This window comes from Triticum dicoccoides, chromosome 7B (genome assembly GCF_002162155.2).
Source record: "Triticum dicoccoides isolate Atlit2015 ecotype Zavitan chromosome 7B, WEW_v2.0, whole genome shotgun sequence".
In the NCBI taxonomy this organism is placed as follows: domain Eukaryota; kingdom Viridiplantae; phylum Streptophyta; class Magnoliopsida; order Poales; family Poaceae; genus Triticum; species Triticum dicoccoides.
In genome coordinates, this window is record NC_041393.1 from 8,394,161 (window position 1) to 8,411,393 (window position 17,233).

The following is a 17,233-nucleotide window of genomic DNA, read 5'->3' on the forward strand; positions in this document are numbered from 1 at the left end:
CCACGAAAGTGCCCTCCAGCCACATAACGTGGGACATCCTGCCCACCATGGCGCCTCCGCACTCCGCTTGGCTGCCCTTCACAACCTTCGTCTTGACACTGAAGGTCTTGAGCCACAAGCCGAAGTGGGGCTGGATGCAGAGGAAGGCCTCGCACACGACGATAAACGCCGAGATGTTGAGGATGAAATTCGGGGCCAGATCATGGAAATCTAGGCCGTAGTAGAACATGAGCCCCCGGACAAAGGGATGAAGTGGGAAGCCCAGTCCGCGGAGGAAATGGGGAAGAAATACTACCCTCTCATGGGGCCTGGGGGTGGGGATGAGCTCTCCCTCGCGGGGAGCCGATGCGCGATGTCGCTGGACAAATATCCGGTGTCGCGCAGCTTCTAGATCTGCCCCTCCGTGACGGAGGAGGCCATCCACTTGCCTCCTGCTCCGGACATAGTTGGAGAAGGTTAAGGTGAGAAGTGCGGACTTGGGCGCTGGAGCTCGAGTTCGCGGAGATGGATAAGCCAAGGAGGAAGAAGGCGCAGGTAAAGGGGTTGGATCTTTATCCCCTTATATGGGCGGACAAAAACATGTGCCCCCACCGGCCTGGTAAAACTCGCTTATCTCCCAAGCGTCACAATCAATGGCGCGGTTGGGTTGCCCACGTCCGTATTGATGGGAATCCCGGAATAAGGGGAACACGATCTCTGCTTCGACAAGACGTGACAAGGAAACCGCCTCGCTAAACGCACGAAGGAGGAACAATAAAAACAATTCGAGTAAAGGCTTGGTAATGGTGTGACGTCACGCCACAAAATACGTCAGCAGATTGAACTTGTGTGGTATTATTCTCTCTACGGTGGTACGTGGAATTTATTTTTGCAGAGCCGGACACTATCCTGGTGTTCACAAATCTTCTATAAATTATTCGGAGGAAGAACCCGCCTTGCAATGCCGAAGACAACATGCGCGTCGGACTCGTCGTCATTGAAGCCTGGTTCAGGGGCTACTGAGGGAGTTCCGGACTAGGGGGTGTCCGGATAGCCGAACTATCATCATCGGCCGGACTCCAAGACTATGAAGATACAAGATTGAAGACATCGTCCCGTGTCCGGATGGGACTTTCCTTGGCGTGGAAGGCAAGCTTGGCGATACGGATATGTAGATTTCCTACCATTGTAACCGACTCTGTGTAACCCTAGCCCTCTCCGGTGTCTATATAGACCGGATGGCTTTAGTCCATAGGACGAACAACAATCATACCATAGGCTAGCTTCTAGGGTTTAGCCTCCTTGATTTCGTGGTAGATCCACTCTTGTAACACACATCATCAATATTAATCAAGCAGGACGTAGGGTTTTACCTCCATCAAGAGGGCCCGAACCTGGGTAAAACATCGTGTCCCTTGTCTCCTGTTACCATCCGCCTAGACGCATAGTTCGGGACCCCCTACCCGAGATCCGCCGGTTTTGACACCGACAACAGGGCATGCATGCATGGCTGCACACAGATCTGCCATTGTCTGCAGCTGCATGTCTTAGTACTTAAATCCACTGGATACCTCCATTCCCGATTTTTAGTATCACAGACGAGATTATTACATGGCCAACATATTGTGTATCTGCAGTTCTTCTACGCAAATCCATCTTTATCATGACCATCTGCCTAATCTTGTCAAATGCTTGCCACAACATAAGCCCTTTCACTAACTTAATTTTTGAATTGAAACACTCGGCAAGGTTATTGGTCACATAGTATACCTTGCATAATTTCTTGAATTTGCTTCTTGACAACACATTTCCATGATGTGATTCCATGTATTCCCGCACAACAGAATTTTCAGCATACAAAACTCTCAAGTGGTGCTCATGCTTCCTCAAGCTGCAAGTGTATGATGCTGGCCATAGGTTCTTATCATACACTTTACCCCTGAATTTCTTTGTAAAATTAGTAGTTAGGTGTCTCATACATTCCCTATGCTCAACTCCATCGAATACTATATCTACTACAGTCTCTAAACCCTAGCAAGCATCTATGTGTATAGTCAATCCTGGTGGCTGCCCTATAATGTTTCATAAATTCTTCAAAAACCACACCCAACTTTCCTATGACTCCATCTCCAACACATCATATGCCAATGGGAAAAGCCATTTGTGTGCATCAACTACGCAACCAGCTACTAGTTGTCTCCTAAATCTTCCATTCAAAGTTGTTGCACCCACAACCAAATAAGGCCTGCAACCGTCCAGAAACCTCTTCCAGCAAGGCTTGAAACAAACAAAAGCCCTCCCAAAACATTCCTTCTCAAATGCCGTCCCCCTAATTTTGTACTCCACAATATGCTTGTCAAGCTCTACAACACTGCCTGGACTTGCCATCTCCACTTCAGCTTTGTAGCTGTAGAACTAAGCAAAACTTTCATTCCATGGACCATTAATTCTGTCAAGAACCATTTCCTTTGGATAAAAAAATCCTCATGTACGCTATGATCATCTTATACTTCTCAAACAACAACTCGTGTAGTGCTGTAGGACCAAGTATTGGTGTCTCTCTAAGCCAGTCCATAATTGCATCTGCCACCCACCAAGTTTTTGCTAATTTTGTTGTTTGGGCCTTCCCCCTCTAGGAGGGCAAGTGTTCGTATGTGGGTTCAGTTTGACCTGAAATTCCATGAAACAAGTGTATCCAGGAAAAGGGGTCAAGCATCACTGAAACTAATGTTGTGTGCAAAATTAAATACCTGAATATATTTACTTGTATGCATACGGGAGGCATGCAACCTCCACCTACACCTCTCATATGGACAGTGAACCGTCAACCTTCTGGGTGCACTCTTGTCAATCACAAAAACATTTTGAGGGAGAATGCAGTATGTAGTCACTACATTCCGACAATCCATCATCGATTCAAATATTGTTCCTGGAGTAAGCTTAGGACAGTTCATGTCCCACTCAGTTGTTGGCATGTGCTCACCAGCGTATTCGTTTGGAACCAACATCTCAGCATGCTTGTCCTTCTCTTCATCATCAATGTCATCAAATCTAGCAGGGTCGGTTGGCTCCTCCGGTTATTCATCCTACATTGCACGTTTGCTACATTAACCAACCAATTCAGGGTACATCCTCTCATCCTCATTATCGTTTCGAGGCACTGGCTCGTTAGGCTGTGCATCATCTTCTACATCCACTATAGCACTCGCCTGGCTTCACTCCAGTAGGTTTAGCTGGTCCGGACCTACGAGTTGTGTGGGGCCGCTCACTATTAGCAGAGTTATCAGGTGTCGCACCCTTTCCCTTTTTCCCATTCTTTTGGCGGCTGGAGCACGTTGATTTGAATTTTACCAAAACGACTGCCAACATTCAAACAAAAAAGTTTTTCTACATCTCATCACAAGTTAGTCGCACAAATTTTTGCTCACTACTATCGAAATATTTTAGTTTAACAACATTGGCTTGGCTCCGGGGATAATCAAAACATAGGGATTTGCATAAGTCTTTAAACGACATAATTGTTTCTACCACCTTTGGATAGCAAAATGCGGACAAATGATGTGCTTTTGTACCTCGCAGGATGCTAGTTTCCATTCTAAATGCGAGCCAAAAGGCAAGTGCTCGATCAATTCTAAAGTTAGGCAGGCATGCAACAATACACGCGCCCATTGGTCAAATGCTAGGCATATTATCGAGTTAGATCACACATTGCAAAGGGTTTGAGGCTTACCCAGCCGGAATCCATGAGTTATCTCTTGCTCCTGGTTCGACCCAATCCTCCCCACGGTCGATGGGACGGAGGCCGGTGTCCCTCGACATTGCCCAAGCCTATGCAGCTCAAGTTCTTGACGCAGTCCATCCGTCCAGATCCCATCGAGCCACTACAAGCCTAAGGCACAAAACATGGCGGATTAGTGCATCGTGGCGCGAGGATTCCTGTAGATTGAGGCTAGATTGGGTGATGGTGGTGGGTTGGGTGGGTAGGAGTTTGGGGGTACGTGCGGTGCAACCTTTCTTCGGTTGCCCCGCCGGCTATCGGCAGATGGTGTAGCGACAGGTGCTCCGATGGCGGCAGTAGCGGTTGTGTGGGGAACGACTCGGGTACGGGTTGTTACAAATGGGGAGAGATAGATAGATAGATAGATAGATAGATAGATAGATAGATAGATAGATAGATAGAGAGAGAGAGAGAGAGAGAGAGAGAGATCCACCTGCCTAGGGCCCACCTTTAGTAAGTTCCCTTCGCCCCACCTATCAGGATATTAGGCGACCCCATTAGTCAGGAGAAGACCCCCAAAAAACTAGTCGGGAGGTAACGGTCAAAGGCTTTGACCGGTTGACTGTGCAATGTTCGGGCTTTTGTGAGCACGTGGTGAAGGTGGGAGGGAAAAAGTGAGCAAAGTTAGTTGTCTTAGGCAAAACTGATGAGGACTAAGCAATGAGGGGTACAAAAATAGAAATCCCTAAAATAAATGGGCTAAAGCCTAATAATTTCAACGGATGGTTCAAAAAATCCGGAAGAGAACCACCTAGGAGATCCTTGTACTGTTTTGTCAAATGCCTCACATACCGAGAGATCAAGCCTAAAACTTATTTCAAGGATATCCAAGTACACCTATTAAGCACAATATAATCCCTAAAGTTCGAAAGACCCCATAGAACAACACAAGTGATGATTACATTCAAGTGAAAGATTATTTTTGTTATGTGACCAAAATCAACTACAAATTCAAAGGTATGCATAGTAATTCCAAACACCCTGATTTTAGAGATTAGGGGTTCAAGATTTGATTAACACCGACTCCATGACTTTAAGGATTAAAAATCAGAAAATGAAACACATGACCCTTTCATCCTCCAAAAGCTCCTAGATGATTAGGTTCCCTCCTCCTCCTATCAAAGCCGTCACCGGCCTGCCCTGCCTTTGATGGCCTTTGGGCCATGGAGGTGTGGAGGACCTCGACAACCCGTCGACAAAAGGGACCCCACTCTCGTTCTTGTTAGATCTATCGTCTTTGTCAGGGCTATGCGGTGGCTGTGATTCCCCTCAGTAGAAATAATGTCTCACACATTCGATCCTCGTCCAGATGGTGCTTCTAGTATCGCCCGGAGGGCATGCAGAGGTGTGTCTTCATCGGATCTTCTGGGATTCGGTCGGTGCTGGTCTTCGGTGGATCTGTTTGGCAGTCTTTGTCCGTCTGCATGCTTGTGTTTATAGGTTTGACCCTTGTGATATATGACTCTTTTCATCGGTGATGGTTGTTGCTTTGGTGCACTAGTCGTGTTGGGCTCTAGCAAGACGACTTCTTGAGTGTCTAATACAACAAAGTTTGCCCGACTCTGGTTAGGGAGGCGTGATGATGGCGACATGCCTTCGGCTCGCTCCAGTCCATGGACCTGGTTGCATTTTTTGTTACTTCTGGTGTTCTTTATACTGCCATGATTGATTATGAGTAGAATGGAAGTTTGTCCCACAAAAAAAAACGAAAATTGAAATGTGACATCGTGCTCATATGCTTCCTCATGAGCAATAAAATTTAAATAAATAGTAATAAAATATTTTAAGATAGTTTTTTTCAAGGACATGTTCGTGTATTCTTAGTGTTTGCAAAATAGTGAAGAAAAGCATGTGCGGTGATCTAAAAAACATGCTCCCTTCAATGCATATTACTTGTCGTTGGTTTAGTATAAAGTTGAGTTGTACTAAAACAGTGATAAATAATGGGAAAACTTTGTTTTTGCTCTCTAGCTTTTGCTCACTTTAATTATGCCACGTTAGAATTTGACATACAATACATCACAAATGTCATTGCATGGCAAAAACAATAATTTTTCAGGTCATTTTTGCCACTCTTAGATTCCGACAATGTATCACAATTGCCACTCTAAAATTTTTGCTTTTGCCACGGAATGACAATTGTGATAACTGTCAAAAGCTAAGAGTGGCAAAAGTGATATGTCAAATTCTAGAGTAGCATAAGTAAAATGGGCAAAAGGTAGAGTGACAAAAACAAAGTTTTCTCATAAATAATACAAATTGGGGGAGTAAAATTTGGGTGATCAAAGAAAGGCTTTCCAAAGCACTCTCTTTGTTTACCGCACACATGTGTTTTCTTGGAGGTAGAAGAGATGTTCATTATTCATTGTCGAAAACAAGCTTTACGTTCCCCTCAAAAAAGAAACAAGCTTTACGTTTTACCAGAAAGTATATGCCATGGGATCTTGACCGTCCAATCGCTAATCCAACCGCCCATCACCCGGGTTGCCCAATGGAGCGCGGCAGCTGGTCACACACGAGAGACCCCTGCGGCCCACCCATCCGCATTCCGCAACTCTTTCCCTCCACCCGCTCGCGCTCACGGCCGCCGCGATGCCGCCACCGCCGCCGCCGCCGGTCCACCTCCGCCTCCGGGTCTCCATCACCCCGCCCCACCCGCTCCCTCTCCCCTACTCCCGCCGCTTCTCCTCCGCCACGTCTGGCCTAGCCACCGCCCGCCACCTCTCCCTCCGCCGCGGCAGCCGGCGCCGCGCCCCCGTGTGCGCCGCGCGGAGCGAGGCCGCGGGGGCGGAGGGGTTCGACGAGGAGCTCGGAAGGCTCCTGGAGCTGCTCCCCGGGGAGCTGCGGCAGCGGGTGGAGGACCACCCGGAGCTCCCCGCGCTGGTGGAGGTGGTCATGGACCTCGGCCGGCCCCCGCTCGCGCGCTTCCCCTCCGGCGACTTCCTCCTCTCCCACCGCCCCATATCCTTCGACGACCTCCGCCAGGCCACTGCGAAGGTCAGGCTCATTCTGGACACCACGATACGCTGCTGCTCCTGCTTCTGCAGCAGCATTATTGAACGAGTCCAATTCTGCTCATCTGCCTTTGGTAGGTTGGGGACTTTGGAGGTGACAATCGTGCCGGGATTAGCCGCACGCTGCACCGGATCAGCGCGATCAGGAACAGGCAGGGAGACATTGTGGGACTGACCTGCCGCGTCGGGAGGGCTGTGCCCGGAAGTGCTAATTTGCTTCAGGATTTGGTGAAGGATGGTGGGTCGTTGCTGCTCATCGGCCCACCAGGGGTGGGGAAGACAACTGTCATAAGGTATGCTTGGATGATTAAGAAACCTCCGGCAGTGATTTTACTACATTGTACTAGTGTACTGGTGAATAGTGATAGATACTTACACGTGTGGCAATTGCAATTAGAAGAGTTTGTTTGCCAGTATGTACCAATTTTAGCATCAGATTGTTGCCTCGTCTTGCAGAGAAATTGCACGAATGCTAGCAGATGATTACGACAAGCGGGTGATGATTGTTGATACATCCAATGAGATAGGTGGAGATGGTGATATTCCTCACCCAGGAATAGGCAATGCCCGTAGGTTGCAAGTGCCCAACCAAGAAATGCAGCATAAGGTTTGTTCTCTTAAGTTTGTTGCATTATACTGCTCACAAGCCTATTGCTCGGCATTGACATGCGTACTTAAATCAGATGTTACTACTTGTTTTGGTCAAGTTCGTTGGATGATTTTATACAGTATGGAACATTTATGTTCCTTTTAGCACACCGCTTACAATGTATGTTAAATATGTTTCTTTAATGCCAATCAGGTGTTGATAGAAGCTGTGGAGAATCACATGCCTCAGGCAATCGTCATCGATGAAATTGGAACTAAGCTAGAGGCTATGGCTGCTAGCACCATTGCACAGCGGGGGATACAACTTGTTGCCTCCGCTCATGGTGTAACAATAGAGAATCTGACCATGAATCCTTCACTAGATATGCTTGTAGGAGGAATACAGGTAATGACATGCTGCACTTGATTCTATTGACTGTTATGAAACTATCGTATTTTCACACTGCAGCAAAGATGAACTGTATCATTTCAGTTGAAGTTTTGAACAGTGATGCAGTTCATCTAAATAACCTTACTTGACTTTGTTTTTTAGAGACAGTATGATTTTCTGTTCGTGTAGCTTTAGAACATACTATTAAATATTACTGGTTTTCTGTTTCACCATGGTTACTAATTTAAATCATTGTCTCTGCTCCATTGTTTCTCTAAGAGCGTCACCCTTGGCGATGAAGAAGCAAGCAGGAGAAGGGTACAAAAAACTGTCCTAGAGCGCAAGGGCCCATCAACATTTGCATATGCTGTAGAGATCGTGTCGAAAACTGAGTTACGTGTCCATCGTAGCCTGGAAGCTACAGTAGATGCTCTGCTTGCAGGTTCTCTCTGATTGTGCTAATAATCAACTACATTATCACGTTACATTTGATGCTAGGATTTTCTCATAGTCATAGTATACATGGAGTGATGCCATTATGACTAGATTTTGTTTTGTTGGTGCAGGTAGAATGCCTAATGTTGAAATTCGTAAGTTAGGTTCAACCGGCTCGGTGCAGCAGGAAGTTTCTGTGCAGAAGGATCAATTTCGTCGTGCTCCTTACGAAATTGCGTCTCAATCTGAAGTTGCTTCCTTAAGTAATGCAAGAACAAGCTTGGACTCTGCATTTAATCTTGATTCTGCCAACGGACATATAGAGAACTCTAATGTGTCTGAGGCAGCCTTCAATCTCTATGCTTATGGGGTACGAATTTCTTCAATAGACCATTTCCTTGATGCTCAATTTTTTTTACAGTGATCTTCATTAGTTCGTTTACATGTTCAAGGTTTTAGTTTGGGAGTGTTATTGTTAACACGATGCTTATTTGGTATGGACGCTGATTCCATTTGGCTGTATAATATCAAACTTTTGGGCGTCTTTATGGAAGTATGCGCATCCTTACAAAAAACAACAACAAAGCCTTTAGTCCCAAACAAGTTGGGGGTAGGCTAGAGCTGAAACCCATAAGATCTTGAAACCAATTCATGGTTCTGGCATGTGGGTAGCTAATTTCCATGTGACCTTGTCCGTGGCTAGTTGGTGATATTCCAGTCCTTCAGATCTCTCCTTACAGACTCCTCCCATGTCAAATTTGATCTACCCGGGCCTGTCTTGGCATTATCAGCAAGCTTTAACCGTCCGCTATGCTTTGGAGCTTTTGGAGGCATGTGTTGTATATGCCCAAACCATCTCAGACGGTGTTGGACAAGCTTCTCTTCAATCGGTGCTACCCCAACTCTATCATGTATATCATCATTCCGGACCTGATCCTTTCTTGTGTGGCCACACATCCATCTCAACATACCCATCTCTGCTACACCTAAATGTTGGTCATATCGCCTTTTAGTCCAACTCCCAGTGACATACAACATTGCAAGTCGAATCGCTGTCTTATAGAACCTGCCTTTTAGGTTTTGTGGCATTCTCTTGTCGCACAGAACGCTAGAAGCTTGGCGCAACTTCATCCATCAGGCTTTGATTCGATGTCTCACATCTTCATCAATATCAGCATCATTCTGCAGCATAGACCCCAAATATCAAAAGGTGTCCTTGTGAGGTACCACCTTCCCATCAAGGCTAACCTCCTCTCCTCCTTGTGCCTAGTAGTGCTGAAACCGCACGTCATGTACTCTGTTTTAGTTCTACTAACTCTAAAACCTTTTGATTCCAAAGTTTTGTCTCCATAGCTCTAAATTTCTATTAACCCTTGTCCGACTATCATCGACTAGCAGCACATCATCCCCAAAGAGCATACACCATGGGATATCTCCTTGTATATCCCTTATGGCCTCATCCATCACCATAGCAAAAAATAAGGGCTCAAAATTGATCCTTGGTGCAGTCCTATTTTAACCGGAAAGTCATTAGTCCCGCAATCACTTTTTCGAACACTTGTCACAACATTATCATACATGTCCTTGATGAGGGTAATGTACTTTGTTGGGACTTTGTGTTTCTCCAAGGCCCACCACATGGCATTTTGTCGTATCTTATCCTAGGCCTTCTCCAAGTCAATGAACATCATATGCTGGTCCTTCTTTTGCTCCCTGTATCTCTCCATAAGTTGTCGTACCAAGAAAATGGCTTCCATGGTCGACCTACTAGGCAAGAAACCAAACTGATTTTCGCCCACGCTTGTCATTCTTCTTAAGCGGTGCTCAATGACTCTCTCCCATAGCTTTTATTGTATGGCCCATCGGCTTCATTCCATAGTAATTAGTACAACTTTGAACATCCCCCTTATTCTTGAAGATTGGTACTAATATACTCCGCCTCCATTCTTCTGGCATCTTGTTTGTCCGAAAAATGAGGTTGAAAAGCTTAGTTAGCCATGCTATCGCTATGCCTCCGAGGCCTTTGCACACCTCAATGGGGATGCAATCAGGGCCCATCCCCTTGCTTCCTTTCATCTTTTTTAAAGCCTTCCTGAACTCAGGCTCCTGGATTCACCACACAAAATGCCTGCTGGTATCATCAAAGGAGTCGTCCATCTCAATGGTAGAGCTCTCATTCTCTCCATTGAACAACTTGTCAAAGTACTTCCGCCATCTATGCTTGATCTCCTCGTCCTTCACCAGGAGCTGATCTGCTCCGTCCTTGATGCATTTGACTTGGTTGACATCCCTCGTCTCCCTCTCTCAGATCTTGACCATCTTATATATGTCCTTTTCTCCTTCCTTCGTGTCTAAGTGCTGATAGAGGTCCTCATATACGTCACTTACAGCTCGCTTTGCGGCTTTCTTTGCCACCTTGTACTTTCTCTATGTTGTCTGCACTCCTACCCAGGTGTAGGTGTCTGAAACTAGACAATGGTGAATTTGCGGCCTTATTTGCCACCTTGATAGTCCTAGTTTGGTTTGTTGAGAAGTGCTCCTGCATGCATGCTGCTAGTGTGTGTGTGTCCTTAATCGTAATTTTTTTTTGATAGTCCTAGTTTGGTTTGTTGGAAAGTGCTCGTGCATGCTGCTGGTTTGTGTGTTGGGGGGTGAGGGGCTAATTCTGCCTTTTGGTTTTTCTATTGTTCCTGTGACTGCAACAAGACAATGGTGAATTTGCAGTAAATGGTCCATGAATTTTGTTAGCTGTGAATTACTTGTTTAAAAATCTTTTGTAGAATTTTCAGTACTGACATGAAAAAGAAGTTTGACAGTCCTAGTTTGGTTGTTGGAAAGCGCTCCCTCATGCTGCTAGTTTGTGTGTTGGTGGTGAGGGGTTAATGTTGATTACAACTTACGTAACTTCTCTTCCTTTGACTGCCACAAGACACTGGTAAATTTGTGGTAAAATAATTGATGATTTTTGTTAGCTGTCAATTACCTGTTTATACATATTTTTGTAGAATTTTCAGTACTTAGTTTGAAACTTATTGGATAGGGTGTTCTAGATATCCGAGGAAATTGCCTTGCAAGCGATTAAACAACTGGAGCTGGAGGAAATGATTACTTTGACTTATAATATCAGTGAAGCTGATGCAGTGATTGCTTTGCAATCGAAGCTCAAGAAGAATTCTCAGATTCAGGCTGTGTTGAAATCTGAAGATATACCGGTTTTCTTCGCTAAGGTACGCACTTGCGCTCTTCATTTTCAATGCACTGTTGTTTTTGAAGTGGCAGAATGATTCTATGGTGACTCACTTTCCTTCATAGACGAACTCCCTGGTGCAAATTACCCGGGCACTTCGCGTCCTTGTCGATGATCACGTGGATGGGTTGATCGATGTTGAAGATAAGGAGGAAGTAAGATCGTCTGAGGAAACCGATGCTTTGGAGGTACCACCATCATAGTCAACTTGCCCTGGATACAACCTTTCTTGAGCATAACAAACCCATTGTTTCTTGATAACAGGAAGCAAGATTGGCAGTCGAGCAGGTAGTGATCCCGAAAGGGGAGAGCGTGCAGCTCCTGCCTAGACCATCGACCATCATCTCCTCCCAAGTAAACCTCGTCGAAAGCTTCAACCTCAAGTGGGAAATCACAGGCCAGGAGCCAAACGCGTGCCTGAGGATCCTTCCGCAGTTCGCGGACAGGGAAGTAGGTTCTGCCTCGGAGCAAGAGTCCGCACCCGGGCTCACAGATTCAGATAGCAGCTCCGATGGCATGGACTATACACAGAGCGGCGTCGCCAGGCTACCCTTCCTCCCGGAGTAGCATCCTGCCGAGTTCTTTCGCTGTCTGTGTCTCTGTACCTAGATGTATATTCCATTCCTTTCTTTTTGCAGCCGTTGGTCGTTGTTGATACCCCGGTAATTCTCTCTCTCTCAACTTAAAGTAACTCTGTTTAATTACAGTGGCTGTTAGGCAGATAGATAGTGCTGCTTTCCAACTCATACCGAACATAACAGGATCGGGTCCAACTCAGAGCTGCACGACAACGTTTGGCAGGAGATACATGCCTGCTGACCCAGCTGGCCTGGCCAAATACCGGATCATGTTGAAAGTGCATGCAGCGGATCCTGCGTCTTCCCCGCAATACGCCACATCGAAGAGACCAGTGACGCAGCACGCAGGGCTGCTTGCCGGTGTGAGGACTGAGGACGGAGTTCAGCGATGGATGGACTTGCATGCATATGTGTTGAGCCTCGTGACCCCGGCCGTGACATACGCTGTTCTCTGACCGTCATCACAGAGCGCAACAGCTGGGTCAGCATGCATGTATCTCTCGTCGGCTCGCGAGTCGTGACAGCGCGGCGAAGCAAAACCAATTCCTATAAGTGTAGCGCCCATACGCTAGTCGTTGCACTGTACAGTGTAGCGCCTAGCTCTCATGCGTTACACATTGACTTAGCAATTCTCACACAGTTCACGGAGCGACGCTAGTCAGACGTGTAGCGTCCGCCAGCCAGGCGCTGCATGTGTAGTGTGATGTCTGACTGTCGGGCGCTACATGAAAGGGTCAGTGAAGTGAATTTTTTTCAAAGACAGTTCAATTTGTGAATTCTTTTCGTTCAGAGGTCAAATTTATCGTCTTTGCCGCCATACTCATTCTCTTTTGTGTCATGATATGTATCTGCATCCTGCAGTTCTGGCAGTTCTGCACATCTTCCCCTGTGCCCCACACTATTTCCATTTTCTTCTCCGGGGGAAGATCAATAATGCCGCGGCCGGTGGCCTGGCGCTCTACCTGTACCTTCCGTGTGTTGTTAATCAGGAGGGGTGTGCCCAGATATGGCTCCCCCCTGGTTGCCGCATACGTCCTCTCTGCCTTCCCGAGAGTCGCATGGCGTATGGGCGGAAAGCTTCCAATGGCCGGGCACCTTCGTGCACGCACGCACGCACGCCCATGGCCCCCGGAGTGCATTCCGGAGGGGCTCTCCTAACCGTAGTTTACAACCTGCATGGCCGCCATTGGAGCCATACCTAGAAGCCAACAACTCCCTCCATCGCGGCCATTGCCCCGTCCAGCTTTTATATATACAATTAGCCGGCCGGTGGAAAGTGACACGGGCGGTGGAGTCATGCATGGCCGGGTCGAGCTTGCTCGAGGGCATATATTTGCATGCACTGTGCTGCACTCATGCACGGGTGGCCAACGGGCTGCCGGTACGCATAGTATAGACGTATACCCCTTTAGGAGTAGCCTACTTCTTTTAGCAATGGGAAACTCTTAAAGAAACGGTGCTCCTCCTGCCTAGCTCGATGACTCGACCGATCTCGGCTCCAATTTGGTAAGGCCGGTTGAGTTATAAATGGGTGCGTACGCGGACACAACCTCCTTGACAAGTACGTTAATGGTGCGTGCTTGCGTGCGTAGTGTGGAGTAGGGACAAAGTTCATGTGGTGACAAACGAGGAAATGCCACTCCACTTATGAAGCGGTGAGAGATATGTATCGGGATGAAGATCACCGCGGCTGCTGATTCGCGCAAGGTGATCCGGATCAAAGATACCATATCGCATGGATTTGGCTGTCATGTCAACATGTCATACAACGGTTTTCAACTCATACAAACAACGAATGGACCTTGATAACGATGGTTTGGTCCAACGAACAAACCAGTCACTTCAGCACCGAACACATGTGCATGCATGCGAGATTCCTGCCCTGAATGAAGAAGAACCGATCTGGAGGGGCCAGCAGAGAAATGTCTTTTTCTAGCTACGTCCAAACTACATGGCAATTTGTATTTTCAACATGGCATGGGTTTGGACCACCAGCACCGGCCGGCCATGAGCAGAAAGTTGGCCCGTTTTATTCGGTGATGAGGATGTGAGGTCACCGCCCTCGTCGTTCGTTCGTTCGTCGCAGTCAGGGCGAGTGCGACACAGGCGACCTCCACCATCGCAATGCCCAGTTCCTCGTAACGGCAAACCGCTCGCTCGGGCGCGCGCGCCTATAAATCACCTCGGCGTCGTGCAGCTACGTACCCAACTCACCACCAACGGCAGCCTAGGGCGCACGAGGAAGCTACACTGCAGACAGAGCCTAGCATTTCACCACGTACGAATCTAGCTAGCTCCTCAATCGCTCCTCTCATGGCGTCCAGCTCGAGCGCGTCGAGGGTGCCCGCGGCGGTGTACACCGTGCTCATCCTGCTGCTGCTGCCCGCCGTCTCGCGCTGCGAGGCTGACCTCCTGCAGGTAACCGTGGCCGGCGGCCGGAGAATGCTGGCCGGTGGGAGCAATGCCGCCGTCGCCGCCTTCTCGAGGCCGGCGGAGACGACTGCCGGGAGTAGCACGTGGCGGGCAGCAGATGGGAGGGCGATGGCGATGCCGCACTCTGAGTCAAAGAGGTCCAGCCGGGGCGGCCCGGACCCTCAGCACCACTAATAATTAAGTAAACTCGCCTTGTAAAGTAGCTTGTGTCGGCTAAGGATGATGTACGCCGTAAGTTGGAATCTACAAGTCCCTCGACTTCTAGAGAATCATATATATGTTACTCAACACATGAGTCTTGTAGTTCGTGCCTCTGCAGCACGCAAGAAAAATAAAGCGTATCAATCATGCCATATACCCTTCGTTTCTCCTTTTCATCCGATGGCGGGTGAATTCAGAATTTACCGTACCTGCAACATGGGCATGTGCCCGGGCTCCGCGACGTCTCCGGCGAGCTCCCAAGGCAGTCAAAATCGCTTCCAAAAAGACGATTAGGTTCGTAATTAAATGGGCCAGCTAGGCTCCCAAGTCAATCAAAATCGCTTTAAAAAGACGATTAGGTTCATAAATGGGCCAGCTAGGTCGCTCCATGCTGCTTGGGCCTTACTCCTCCATAACAGCAGACAACGCCTAACAGTTCCATAGGCCCATTTCTCTTACTCCTGCTTGAACCTAAGGGAGTGGTAATCCGAAATATCCGATATTCGTATTCGAGAAAATATCTATTCGTATCTGAAAAATACACATTCGAACTATATTGAAAATGAAAGATATCCGGGTTTATATTACGAATACAAATACTTTTTGTATGGCTAAACTTATGGTTATTATGCATTATAGTACTCCCTCCGATCCATATTAATTGTCGTTGAAATAGATGTATCTAGACGTGTTTTAGGGCTAGATACATCCGTTTGAGCAACAACTAATATGGCTTGGAGATAGTAGTATTTATTGATAAGCATGCCTATCGTTGACTTATTATAAGTTGCAAATGGATTATATTTTGTCACTTAGCTATTGACTTATTTCCTTTACCTAATAGTATATCGCTATTATTTGTATCCAATTCAAATCAATTAAACTTCGATATGTATCCGTACTCGAGTAACGTCCGATCCGCATTAGTATCCGATAACATCTGTATTAGGGAAAGCCTCTAAAAGAGTTTTCATATTGACTTGGACATATAAGAGTTCTGAATCGAATCTTTAGAAAGAGGATCATTTTTTCATGCTAGCCTGTTCAAGTCCCCTTACGAGACTTCCGTTATTGGGTTAGCCATATTCGCATTCATAGTTGATATCGAAAATATGAAAACGGAAGTGATAAGAGCACTATCCAATCCATTCCCATGACTGAACCACATCAGGATGCGGCTGTTGGGGAACATAGTAATAATTCAAAAAAATTCCTACGTGTCACCAAGATCAATCTAGGAGATGCTAGCAATGAGAGAGACGGAGTGCATCTCCATACCCTTGAAGATCGCTAAGCGAAAGCGTTACAAGAACGCGGTTGATGGAGTCGTACTCGTGGCGATTCAAATCGCGGAAGATCCGATCCAAGCACCGAACGGACGGCGCCTCCGCGTTCAACACATGTAAGCCCGGGGACGTCTCCTCCTTCTTGATCCAACAAGGGGGAGGAGAAGTTGAGGGAGAACTCCGGCAGCACGATGGCGTGGTGGTGGAGCTCGTGGTTCTTCGGCAGGACTTCGCCAAGCACTACGGAGGAGGAGGAGGTGTAGGAGGGGAAGGGTTGCGCCAGGGGCAAGGGTTTAGCTCCCATGCGCCTCCCCACTGTATATAGGGGTGGAGGGGGCTGGTTTCTTGCCCTCCAAGTTCATTGGGGCGTTGGCAAAGGTGGGAGGAAAGACATCACATCCTTTCCCATCCCTACCGATTGTTATCCTCCTTTTTAGGGATCTTAATCTTATCCCTTCGGGATATGATCTTATTCCTTCTAAGGGGGGATCTTGGTGCACCTTGACCAGGGGTGTGGGGCCTTGCCCCCACTATCCACGTTCATGTGGGTCCCCTCATGCAGGTGGGCCCCACTCCGGAACCTTCTAGAACCTTTTCGGTACAATACCGAAAAATCTCGAACATTTTTCGGTGGCCAAAATAGGACTTCCCATATATAAATCTTTACCTCCGGACCATTCGGGAACTCCTCGTGACGTCCGGGATCTCATACGAGTCTCCAAACAACTTTCGCTAACCACATACAATTCCCATTACAACTCTAGCGTCATCGAACCTTAAGTGTGTAGACCCTATGGGTTCGGGAACCATGCAGACATGACCGAGATGCCTCTCCATCCAATAACCAATAGCGGGATCTGGATACCCATATTGGCTCCCACATGTTCCACGATGATCTCATCGGATGAACCACGATGTCGGGGCTTCAATCAATCCCGTATACAATTCCCTTTGTCCATCAGTATGTTACTTGCCCGAGATTCGATCGTCGGTATCCCTATACCTTGTTCAATCTTGTTACCGGCAAGTCTCTTTACTTGTTCCGTAACGCATGATCCCGTGGCTAACTCATTAGTCACATTGAGCTCATTATGATGATGTGTTATCGAGTGGGCCCAAAGATACCTCTTCGTCATACGGAGTGACAAATCCTAGTCTCGATTCGTGCCAACCCAACAAACACTTCGGAGATACATGTAGTGCACCTTTATAGCCACCCAGTTACGTTGTGATGTTTGATACACCCAAAGCATTCCTACGGTATCCGGGAGTTGCACAATCTCATGGTCTAAGGAAATGATAC

At 47.2% G+C, this 17,233-nt stretch overlaps 1 protein-coding gene across 1 annotated transcript; it reads left to right on the plus strand.

The window, feature by feature from the left end:
- Positions 1 to 6,319: 6,319 nt before the first annotated feature.
- On the plus strand, positions 6,320 to 12,209 carry LOC119338242 (protein SEEDLING PLASTID DEVELOPMENT 1-like). Its single transcript, XM_037610542.1, has 9 exons — positions 6,320 to 6,754; positions 6,850 to 7,064; positions 7,228 to 7,378; positions 7,574 to 7,765; positions 8,030 to 8,192; positions 8,317 to 8,555; positions 11,236 to 11,412; positions 11,498 to 11,620; positions 11,697 to 12,209. Exons 1-9 carry the CDS (start codon positions 6,350 to 6,352, stop codon positions 11,997 to 11,999), a joined length of 1,968 nt encoding a protein of 655 aa, XP_037466439.1. The 5' UTR covers positions 6,320 to 6,349; the 3' UTR covers positions 12,000 to 12,209.
- Positions 12,210 to 17,233: the final 5,024 nt, after the last annotated feature.

Bases quoted from the DNA above. Each gene is read 5' to 3' on its own strand.
- LOC119338242 (XM_037610542.1), top strand. From the start codon at position 6,350: ATGCCGCCACCGCCGCCGCCGCCGGTCCACCTCCGCCTCCGGGTCTCC. The intron at 8,556-11,235 runs GTACGAATTTCT...AGGGTGTTCTAG, and splicing joins TCAATCTCTATGCTTATGGG to ATATCCGAGGAAATTGCCTT. The intron at 11,413-11,497 runs GTACGCACTTGC...TTTCCTTCATAG, and splicing joins TACCGGTTTTCTTCGCTAAG to ACGAACTCCCTGGTGCAAAT.